The 12,342-nt window shown below is 38.4% G+C and overlaps 1 protein-coding gene across 2 annotated transcripts; it reads right to left on the bottom strand.

The window, feature by feature from the left end:
• Positions 1 to 1,138: 1,138 nt before the first annotated feature.
• On the bottom strand, positions 1,139 to 12,339 carry LOC124115585 (plasminogen activator inhibitor 1 RNA-binding protein-like). 2 transcript variants are annotated; one of them, XM_046476631.2, is made up of 7 exons: positions 12,016 to 12,339; positions 10,467 to 10,638; positions 7,487 to 7,699; positions 4,990 to 5,061; positions 4,282 to 4,344; positions 3,242 to 3,470; positions 1,139 to 2,789 (listed from the first exon to the last, which is right to left on the bottom strand). In XM_046476631.2, exons 1-7 carry the CDS (start codon positions 12,218 to 12,220, stop codon positions 2,580 to 2,582), a joined length of 1,164 nt encoding a protein of 387 aa, XP_046332587.1. In that variant the 5' UTR covers positions 12,221 to 12,339; the 3' UTR covers positions 1,139 to 2,579. The 2 variants fall into 2 exon arrangements, with proteins under 2 accessions (XP_046332587.1, XP_046332588.1); XM_046476632.2 differs by lacking the exon at positions 4,990 to 5,061.
• Between the last annotated feature and the right edge of the window lie 3 nt (positions 12,340 to 12,342).

Below are 12,342 nucleotides of genomic sequence, written 5' to 3'. Positions count from 1 at the left end.
ATATTATCGAATAGCACCAGTTCACTGCTAGATCCATCTATATGCCAAGTTTGAAGTAATAGTGTACGGTTTTCAAGATCTGCTCTAGAAAATGACATCTAGGACAAACAGGGCTGGGTCCATTTAATATTCACAAAAATGTGTTACTAGGAATAACAAGCTTTTGGTTTGGTTTGTTGTTTAACGCAGCACTCAGCAATATTCCAGCTATATGACGGCGGTCTGTAAATAATCGAGTCTGGACCAGACAATACAGTGATTGACATGAGCATTGATCCACGCAATTGGGACCGATGACATGCATCAACCAAGTCAGCGAGCCTGACCACCCGATCCCGTTAGTCGCCTCTTACGACAAGCATAGTCACCTTTTACGGCAAGCATGGGTTGCTAAAGACCTATTTAGGAATAACAAGCAGTGCTGACAACCCACAAATATGGGATCCTAAAATTCTGGCATTCCCAAGGAACTCTAAAACGTAGGTAACTTAGCCACCTGTGACCCTAGTTTCCACCATGTTCCATAATGTGAAGGTGATCACAAAACCCTGATGTAACTAAACTCTACATTCTTGGTATGTACACACTGTCACATTCAGTTCAGACCAAGCATGCAATTGTATTCACATTCTCAACATTGATGCATGAAGAAATTCTGTATATCGATTTTCAAATGCAAACAAGCTAGTTGAACAATTAAGAGGAAAATGTATAACCACTCAATTGAATGGTTTTCAAGTTTGCTTACTAATCAACTGGGGGTAGATCCAAGTCAAAACAATTCAAATTATGTCGCTCATGCCCAGTATTTGGAAATATTATCTGGCATGTAGAGTAAGACTGACTAAATGCAAATTCTGCACGAGTACATGGTGTCAAGTCCCTTTTACAGTTACATGTTACTTCTAAGTTAGTACTTGTTAACTATTTTTATTTATTTTCAGTTGAATTCATGTCATCTTTGATCACTTATTGAAACTAAGTCAGGTGTACTATCGCCTCCTTGTTTTAAAAAGAACAATCAAAAACACTTGATACTCATGCTATACAAGTGCTGTGACGCAGGTTTTCAAGAAACTAAATACTACTGACGTGTGTGATCATAAAGCTGATCATGTAGAGAAAACAATAAACATGATCCAGAAAGATGGGTTGTTATTTTCAAATAAATAACTACAGTGATAGCTGTCCAAGAACCTGCTGCCCCTCACCAGCATTCTCAGTGAATACACCAAACAGTAGCAACGACATGACACTCTCATACCTTGGCCGACAATCCGACCGCAGTCGAGGTACATACCAACTTCGATGATACATGCCCCTGCATACAGACTTGATTGCCGGCAGATGGCAACACTTTTTCCCCCTAAGTAACAAAATCAGATTACAGATGACAGCCAAGCAATGGACTTCTGAGTTGGATGAGATTAATGTTATTAATGTACAATGATAATACTAGGCCAGATATTACACTTGTAAGGAATGTGTGGCTGTGCGATAGCTTGCAAATATGTACAGTTTGCATATGGAACCTTATACAAGAGATTCCCTGACCACACTATTCACCCTAAATGAGCTATCTGTGGCCTCGCCATGAGGTCTGAATATTTTCACGGGATTCAGACAGAATTCAAAGCCAATAGACATGCACAAATTCAGTAATTAAAAGGAACAAAACATTAAAATAACATAATTTTTTTTTTTACCATGTAACAAAACCAAAACAAAGAACTTCAACATGCTTGAGGGTAAATTGTAACTACAAATTGCTAAACTAGTCTCAAAATGATTTTTGGCAGTATAAAAATATTGAAAGCTTAAATCTCGGTATATCAAATCTTAACATTACTTCTTTTATCTACCATCCAGTACTCTGGACATAAAACAGTATTATGAGAGTATTGGAATACCCATGTGTTCTCACGAGACATCTTAAGTTAGTTCATAAACTATTAAGATGTACACAAAAAATTTCACTGAAAACGGGAATATATATAATATATATCATCACAATTGTCTACAAATGTTTCTTCACCGATGGCTGACCACCAACCCTGAGAGAATCTCAAGTAGGTGTCCTGCATTGTCATGTTCCTCCATCAAGGGTATCCCTGAACAATCAAAGTCAATCTGCAGTTACTAGCACTTCAGGAACCATTTAATTCATATATTCATTTCGTAACAAAACAAAAAGACTGGCGTCTTGAGGACACAGTTTTAACGACAGCACTTGAAACATAGCACTCCACAGCAGCTCTCAAGGGTGTGTACATCAACATGCACCACATCTGGGTGCACTATCACAAGAAGTTTATAACAAAGATCCCATACACACCTTCCAATGGTTGATGAAAAAATGCAGAGAGGTACATATTCATATGCAAAAGTGGGCATGAAATGATTGCTGTATTAGTCTTGCAGCAGCCTCTGAATGCTTGTCTGAAGATACTTTTGGTGTCAATTTTTCTTATTATTTCATCGGACATGTTGATTTGGCAAACTACTGAAATCAAAACATCAATGGACAGCTCCACCACTGTGCAATGCAAGGATAAGGTGCAAGTCTCTTTGCACCATTCTCATGCCTCGGTTTTAACGAGACGAGGGAAATCATTTTCATCATCCATCCTTGGAGCAGAATCACGGGGTTTTCTCTCGCCCCGACCACTTCCTCCACGGCCTCGACCACGGCCATCTCGCGGTCTCCTGCCGCCACGACCTCTCCTTACAGGGTCGTTGAATGTAATCTTGATGTCCAAAAGGTTCTTGTTACCATGTCTCTTCTCATCCTGAAATAAAAGCATTTCAAATTAACACATTGCAGGAACTGCAACCAGTTTAGGGAAAGAACCATGTCCAAAACTCACTAACTCAACTGATGGTGGCAATGACGGATATAACCATAGTATTAATCAAACTTGATATTGGACAGCAAACAGTTCAACTACGAGGCTACCACACTTTTGTTTGTTCTGTAAAGCTGCACTCAGCCATATTCCAGCTAATTGACAGCGGTCTGTAAATAATCGAGTCTGGACCAGACAATACAGTGAGATCATGAGCATCGATCCATGCAATTGGGACACAATGACTACATCAACAAGTCAACAAGTCTGACCACCCGATCTGTAAGTCGCCTCTTAAGACAAGCGTGCATTTCTGAAGGCTAATTCTAAACCGGATCTTTACAGGGGCAGGTAGACAAATGAGTGAAAGTTGTGAGATAAATGTTTCTCCAAACCTCAAATTCATCATCTTCATCCTCCTCATCTTCATCTTCGCTGCCAGTCCTCTTCTTGGTGTAGGCTGTGCCCTTGCTCCACTGGGCCTCCTCGCCCTCACCAGCCTTGCGGATCTTGTACTTGGGCTTGCTGCGCTCGTTCTTCTGCAGGGCTTTCCACTCGTCCAAAGTCATCTGCTTGGGTTGGTCCTCTGACTCACCTGCAGGCTGTTCCCCCTCAGCACTTTCACTGAAGGTAAAAGTAAACCATTTAGCTACTTTTAGCAGATTGATCCACTCCATAAAGCATATTGAGTGCATACTACTTGAAGTCCTACACCTTATTTTTTTCAAAAGGATTACCTTAAAAGTCCCAGGAGACCAAATGTATATATACTGACTCTAGCTGAGTACTTATGTTAACTGCACACTCGGCAATATTCTAGCCATATGATAGCGGCCTGTAAATAATTGAGTCAGGGGCAGACAATTAAATGATATCTATTGTTTGAAACGGTCCCCATCGTCTGGGTACAATGAGTCACCAAGGCTGTATTTGGATGCCCCTATCACCAGCATATGTTGCTGGGTACCTATTCTCATCCAGAATCACAAACATCTACCATTCACCATATAATAACACTTGTCAAATATTCATCATTTGTGGTGAAATCCACAAGAAGTTTCTGATATTTCTCAAGTACAACTCTGTAGTGAATTGCAGTGTCTTAGACCATGGCTCTCAACTGAGGTTAGCAAATAGTTATGCCAGCAAAGCAATGTGTCCTTTTCCCACCAAAATCGAGCATCGGTCTACGCAGAAATATATCTCAAGGGTCAATGAAATTTTTCAGTCTTTGATAAGTATTTTGATAAATTTTCAGTTAATTTATAAGCCACCGTGTGGAATTTATAAGCCACCGTGTGGAATATTCAGCCAAGATGTCATCCATTAATAAAGGAAATAACAGACAAGAATAATCTAATTTCAACCAAGTTATTGATTATTTAAAAACATTTGGATAAGGAGGTGTTTGGCAAACTGCTAAAAACAAACTCACTTGAGCTCAAAGTTTTCAGTGGTTTCTTCAGCTGGCGCCCTCTCTTCTGTCTCCTGAGGTTCCCTACAAAAGTAATTTACTCTTTCTTATAAGCCCTATCCATTAAACACAGCAACACAAACATCTCCATTATGTGCACGGACAAAGATTGCTGCAAAAAAAATAAAAAAATTGAGAACTCATGCACAAGTGAACAAATTCAAAAACTCAACTTAAATGTCATTTAATGACCACAGCACATGGATGAGTGTTTAGGAAAACTTGCTCAACATCATGCTATTAGTTCAAAACTTTTCCACATAAACAAACATTTTGTACCTGCTAAAGTCAGCAGCTACAGGGATTTAGGACTATTCTTAATCTTTCCTCACATCTCTAACTGTACATACATTCACAGCACACAAAATACTTTCAAAGCCAAAGGAATGTAAAGAATAAGATAGGGCACTTCATTTTAGTTGGGAATCAGCATTTCAGTGGGTCCTCCTAATAAGATCACTTGTAAGAACCTGGGACAACTTGATCTCCCTGCTTGCTTATAATTCTTTTACCGAGTCTTGATCACAAGAAGTCCCAATCAGCCAGCACCAAGTTTATAGGCTGATGTTTCATGCTGGTGAGGGACATATCTCAAATTTTTATTAGTATGACTACACTATACAAGTTAGGTTGTTTCCTGTAGCAGGGTTGTGTGTCTGACAAACTTACGCCAAGTCATCCTTGTAAGATCCCCAGTTGCGGGCACCACCTCCCTCTTTCTTCTCAACTGCCTTCACACCACTGAAAGAGATCCAAGCACACTGCTACTTGTCGCTTATCTCTTAACACTACACACAATGAACCTAAATGGCTTCCATTTCTTGGAAAATAATGACCAATCTCATGTGCGAGTTTCATCCATGAACATGTGGACATCAAATGACCTCCAATAGTGCATTAGTAACTAAATTCATCAATACATGTGTTATTGGAAGAAAAGAAAAGGTAATGTAGACATCTCAGCATTTTTCAGCTACATATCTGCCTGTGTTGGAATCAGATCACATTTAAATATGCTTACAAGAGGCTTACTGGAGTTGGTTTTAGTGCTGCTTCAGAAGCAAAATAAAAATATTTCAACCTGGCAACATTTTTTTTCTTGTAACCCACTGTCACTTAATGAAGAAACCTTCCATTAGAAATAAACATAAACGTAACCAATGATCCTTGAACTAAAATACAATACCTATAAAATGCCTTCAGGCTATATTCTATCGAGACAACAAACCAGCATGGGTTCAGCTGAAGGAATAAAATATCTGGCTAGGGGCAGGAATATTTTCTTTTCATCTCTTTTCATTGTGTTACTGAACTTGTATATATTTTTCAAATCTCATATATTTTTGAGAATTTGGGGAACATAACCAGTGGCTTTTAGAGATCTTCATTCAAACTTAAGCAACTAAAGCTTCAGAAACAAAGAGTCATCAGATGACATATCCCCCAGTCTGGTGCAATTTGGAAATGGAGTTTACCTACTTATACCAAACTTTTGATTCATTGCCATTAGGGAGTAAGTGAAAATATAACGTTCAACGGCATCATTGCTATTCAGATCAGTGAAGAAAAAATGTTCAGTATTTTTCAAAATCCCAAAACACCAAAAGTGATTGAATGAGTATGGTTTTGCACCCCTTTTAGCAATATTCCAGCAATATCACGGCTGGGGACACCAGAAATGGGCTTCAGACATTGTACCCATGTGATGAATCAAACCTGGATCTTCTGCTTGACGAGCAAATGCTTTAATGACTAGGTTCCCCTAACTCCCCAAATCAAAAGGCACCAGTTCATCACTTTCTGTTTATTATGTTTCCTCTAAAAGCATTTAAGTGTTTTGGAGTTCTGTTCCGGAAACAAGCACTCCCCTCATTTCTAGTGTAAGTCCAACTTGTCAGAAAACATCATCAAAAGGCACCAGTTCACCACTAGACTGATCTATAAAGCAAGCTTCATTTAGAAATATTGAAAGGTTTTGGAATTCTGCTCCGGGAAAGGGAAAACAAATTGTTTTCTCATCAACTTGAAAAATCATGAAAACAAAATAAAGACTTTAAGTATAAAAATTCCAAATCAAAAGGCTTCGGTTCCCAACTAGACTGATCTGTATAGAAAGTTTCAACAAGAAATATTAACGGTTTTAGAGTTCTGCTCCGGAAACGGACAGCTGACAGACGGACATGGTGATCGCTGTATCCCCATAAGTGACAAGGAATAATCACAGCTGTGATTCATAACACACTGCAGGCATTCCTCAGTTGAAACACTGACGAATCACATCTGTTGCCCATATCTGTGACCTGTAACTTCATTCCCTTTTGATAGTGTTAAAAACTGGCACTAGAAACAATTCTGTAGTAAAGTTGTGCACATGACCAGCAGAGAGTATTTATTGGAAGGTTTCCACACATACTACTTAAAACTAAGAACATTACTATAGTTACGCCATGACAGACTTAAAGAATTGGGTTATCTTTAACTTCCTTTTAGTTGGTTGGTTTGTGTTTTTATGCCACACTCAGCAATATTCAAGCTATATGACAGCAGTCTGTAAATAATCCAGTGATTGATATCATGAGCATCGATTCACACAATTGGGATACAATGACATGTATCAACCAGGTCAGCGAGTCTGACCACCTAATCCTGTTAGTCGCCTCGTACGACAAGATAGTGGCATTTTACGGCAAACATGGGTTGCTGAAGACCTATTCTACCCCGGATCTTCTTTTCAGTAGTATACATATGGCCATTACAGTGGTAACTTCTACTTGATGAAATCTAACCAAATGAAACCAACAGGTCTTTTCAATACCAAGAAGCTTCAAAATTGTGATTATTTGCTTCAAACTATTACTGTTAAACGTGTCAAGGTTACTTGACCACACAGGATATAATTGATGAACTACGAAGTGGAATTAGTCAGAACTGATTTCACAGCAAAAAGATTACCTTAGGTGGAAAATGAATTAAACATATTTCTTGATCAAAACCATGAATAATTCACAATTTCTACTGGTCCTACATCGTGCTAGTTAACTATTTAGCATACTGCAAATGAAACTAGTGCCAATTAATAAGCATGCCTGTATAAAATAATGTAAAATACAATCATCAGATTAAACTGTAAGCATGTCAGCGATTAACACCAGTGAAACTAACATACGTTTTATCACTACCACTGTGCCTGTCGAAGTCCCTTTTGCTGCCTGGTGGAGCCCCAAACCCTTGCCTCTCCCCCCTCTCTCTATCATTATCACGGAAGCCTCCTCCTCTTCCTCCGCGACCTCCACGGAATCCGCCTCTTCCTCTGCCTCTTCCTCGCCCCCTTTCACCGCCTTCACGGTTGAAGCCACCACTGCTGCCCTCAGGCCTTTCTCTACAACAAAGACATTTCAGATTAGCCAGGGCTAGAAACTAACAGTTTCTGTACACTGGTCCTTATAATGGTAACATATAGCAAAACCCTTCAAAAATGGCAAATTTCTACTAGTCCTTATGATTAGACCTTTACCATTGGGCAGTTTGGCAAGGACTAGAGGACTAGTGCCAATTTCTAAGGCTGTTAGCTTTACATGTAACATTCATTGTAAATAGGTACAATTTTCAGTCATTTTCATGCAACTTGTTGAAATAATGTACAAAAGACATGCATTCTAATAATACATATTTTCTGCACAATCAACTTCTGAATTTTGAGTAGTTTTATTGCAAGATTAATAATAACTTCAAATCTGTGAGAACACACTACATGTATTATTTACCAGTGATGGATTTGTCTACTGCACAAAACACTTATTCTAAAACCATTCAGTTTCTGGCTGGCATGACAAGTCATGGTTTGATCAAAATAATGTTACTTGTCCCCTAAGCCAAATCTGGAGTTTTTCTCCCAAAACTTGTTTTGTCTGCCAGATGTCTTTCCAGACGACAATCCATATTAGACACCGATCCAGGAATGTACAATCCATGTTCACTCAATTTTTTAAATTACAAAACTGCTAATATGCACACAATTAAGCTAGATTGTGAATAGTTATATTCATCTGATATTGTAATGGGACAACACTTTGCAAGTCTTAATGAATGTTTCCAATCATTGCCATATTTTCATTCCAAATGTCAGGTCTAACAGGGTCAACTTATAACTAGTCTACTGGTACAAATTTACCTTGTTTCAGCTTTACAAAGGCATTTTACCTTAATCTGACCTAGTACAGCATTTGAGTTTAGTTCTAACCCTGTCTGACATGATACACCAGGGCACACACTGACCATAAAAAAGTAACCTCCATTTGATCAACTTTGGAAAAAAAGAGACTAGTAATAAATGTCAAATAAATTAGCATTGAATTTGCTTGTTTACAAAGTGGTAAAGCCAGTATTCAGTTCCGGAACAATTATCCATAAATTAGCATTGTGTGAATCCCCAGATGACTTGAGTTGCACTGCCATAAAGACTATTTTGAAGTATGCAAACTAGTCATGTTGAACTGGTAAATATTTTGGGTCAAATAACTTGGTAATCAGTGTATTTGTCCACTTGTGGGAGAACCAAAAGCCATAACAGTCAAGGCTTTGAAAAACTACCAAGCAACACATTCTCAGAAATAGATGGCAAGTTTTAATGAATAAATGACCCAGGGCCTCTTCAAAAACTGCAGCATGTTGACACTCAAAACAAAGCCCATTTTCCCCTTAAATAGGAAAGGCAATACAGTGTAGTTTCCTTTTCTTTGTTGTTTTAACACTGCACTGAGCAATATACCAGCTGTGATGGCAGTCTGAAAATAATCGCTCTGGGAAAAGACAATCTAGTGATTGACATCACTGAGTATCAATCTACGCAATTGGGATGTGATAACATGCAGCAATGAAGTCAGTGAATCCCATTAGTCGCCAAATACAAGCAGTCTTTTACAGCAAGCATGGGTTGTTTTAAGCCTATTTTAGCCTGTCTCTGCACAGGAGTTGCCTTTTCAAATAAAACAAACTGTGGGTTTAACACTACGCACAGGTTAATAAAACAGACCAAACTTGTTACAAAGCACTGAATTTTTATTATATTTTTATATAGTTGGTTTACATAATTTTTGGCTTAAAATTCAATGTGGGGGTGGAAAGGAGAACATAACTACTGCTAGTGCTACTCATCATGCTCATGAATGTAAAGTTTTTAACATGGGAAGATATCGAAAAATAACCGACTTGTCTTTGCTAGAATATGGGTTTTCAAACATATTATTTACACAATTTCTTACAGTGGTTACATAATCCATTTCGTCATTTCACCCAATTGTAAAACCAGGGCTTGATTTAAGGAACTTGATTTAACCTGCAACAGGTCTATGTCGACATGAAAACCTAGTTGCATCAGACTAAACCAGGCTCCACCCTGGTCCCATAAATGTATCAAAATGAAACTAGTCCAATTAAAAATCCCACATCTCTGATGACTCACGAATTACAACAAAGGGACTAGTGATATAGTATTGTAAATAAAGCTGAGATATTGAATGTGTTCAAAGATTGATGTGTGAACAAGCAAAGGGTTAGTCAGACAAATTGGAATTTGGGGGACATTCCATGTCGAAAAATATATGGTTGCATTTTTCAATAAAAGATTGCACTGGTGTATTTTTACATAACAAAATTGAGCCCTGAAATTTGGCCAAATGTTTGTCAAAACATTTTTCTATAATTTAAGGGTTTTTTTTGCAGTTGGTCTTAAACTTAAAAATATACAGTCATAGGTATCTAATGTAGTCCGGTCTGAACAATTTGGACCATTCACTTAACACTACAGTGTGTTCCATTGCGCCTATGAATGCAATTAAGATTGTCTAATTCAACTCTTGAACTATCGGCCGCATCTAACCCTAGTAGTGGCACATTGGTAAATTGGTCCATGAATGTGCCAATCAGTAGGTCTCAAAGAACACCTGACGAGCAGACAAGGGGATCCAGCTGGTAGCTAGCTAAATCATAAGTAACCTAGAATTCCCTATTACTTCAAATATGTATTGTGCATCATCTGGAAACATCACTCCGCTACTCAGCAACCGATCAGAAGCACATGGCTGACTACTGAACAGTTTCTATTGGATGAAAATTACAAAAGGTAAATGATCTGTAAAAATTGTAACCTGAATTCTGGTGGCACATTTTCATCGCCTCCTCGGTTGTCTCTGTATTCTCGTGGCCCCTGGCGCCTGTGCGGCCTCCTTTCTCCATCATTTTCACGGATCTCGCGTGGTTCACGACGTCCTCCACGGCCACCGCGCTCACTGGGTTTTGCAGAATTCACTCGCTCCTTTTCTAGAAACAGAACAAGAATTTTCGTTTTACCAGCACTGTCATGTTTTGCCTCATCTAAAATAATATAGAATGACATTTATTTTCAATCACCTCATTAGACCCATTACTTTGCTTATTTGTTCTTGGTATGACATGATACAGCATAAAGATTCATGATTGTCTCATCTTAGAAAACCAACCTGATCAAAATATTATCCATTTACTCCCTAAGGGTCCATGAACAAAATTACCAAATATTGGATGAATACATCAATGAACATACAAACAATGACAAAAGCAACTATTCAGAAAAAGAAACAGTTCAGCAATCAGCATTACTGTTCTCTATTGAAACCAATGCAGTTTTCCAAACAGCTTGTAGAAATTATTTGTTTTTCATAAATCGTGTTAATTGACAGGGACTACACAGTGTTAGAAATTGGCACTAGTCCTTTAGACAAATAATAGACCTTGCCAAACTGTTCAATAGTTAAGGTATCATAATGACGAGAAGAAATTTGTCCTTTTTAAGGGTTTTGCTATATGTTATCATTATGAAGACTATCGCTGCTACACCACCTTAATTCTGGATTCATTCGAAGTTAAGAATAATTGTGTTATCAAATTATTGTAGTAATTTCAAATTATTTATGTTACTTGGCGAGAAGGCCTACAAGATGCATAGTGGGAAACATGGTTAGGCTAGATGCTCGTTACACAGAATAATGCGAACTGTCAACTGATGTTGATAAAATGCACTGGTACACAAATGATAGAGACCATTAACTCCCATTTACAAATATCCACATTTTATTACCACAAATGATTTAGGTAGAAGGCATTCCACCATACTGATTATTCGAGCATGACGGACCACGTGGGTTATATAGGTGAAATGAATTCTGACCCACTTTCTACCTTACAATCCCATGCAGTATGGTCGTACAATGTTTACTTTTTCAAAGATCTCATTATCTTGACGATGTACCCCAACTTTTAATATTGGTACATACATTTAGTAGTCTTGTTGTCAAGACAAAACTGTACCCACGTGGTCTACTAGGGCCTATCGTCCTTGACACTTGACGATCGCACTGTGAAGTCTAGTCAATGCACCATATTAGGTCGTTTCAGAAAGATAATACAATATTGCACTTAAATAACACAACCACATTCGTGTCCAGACGTTTATTAGTAAAACAAATAATATGTATACTACCTATTACACGTGGTTGTTCGTAAATAATAACGTTGTTATGCTATCACTGAAAACATTAGTTGTAAATGCGCATCTGCATGCGCCCACATGGTCCGTTTCGTTAACGTTTAACATGCAGTTGAATTGTCAACTTTACCAACAATGCAATCATTATGAACAGATACAATTTTTTTCCAAACCTTCTTTTCTCTGTGCATTCTGTTCCTTGACTTTGCCTTCGGACGGAGCATTTGCAACCTTTTTACCAGACTGTTTGGATTTCGAAGACTTCTCCTTCTTGGTCTTGGCTGCCTCTTGCTGCTTCAGAAACTCTAAAGGATCGTCATCGATATCTACCATGGTAAGGAACCGATTTTTAATTGCTATGCCGTATTGGTTCTCCATTGTTCCTCTTTCTGGTAGAGGATGGCAATGGATTTTACCGACGGCCTTTTCCTAAGCGAACTTCAGAACCTGCAAAATGGCGTGCTTCCCGCACAATGACTGCACATGCGCGGTGACCCCCC

Source organism: Haliotis rufescens, unplaced genomic scaffold, assembly GCF_023055435.1.
Source record: "Haliotis rufescens isolate VD_foot unplaced genomic scaffold, xgHalRufe1.0.p SCAF_2, whole genome shotgun sequence".
NCBI lineage: Eukaryota > Metazoa > Mollusca > Gastropoda > Lepetellida > Haliotidae > Haliotis > Haliotis rufescens.
Note: the sequence above shows the minus strand (reverse complement) of the source record. Positions and strands in the feature narration are given on the sequence as shown.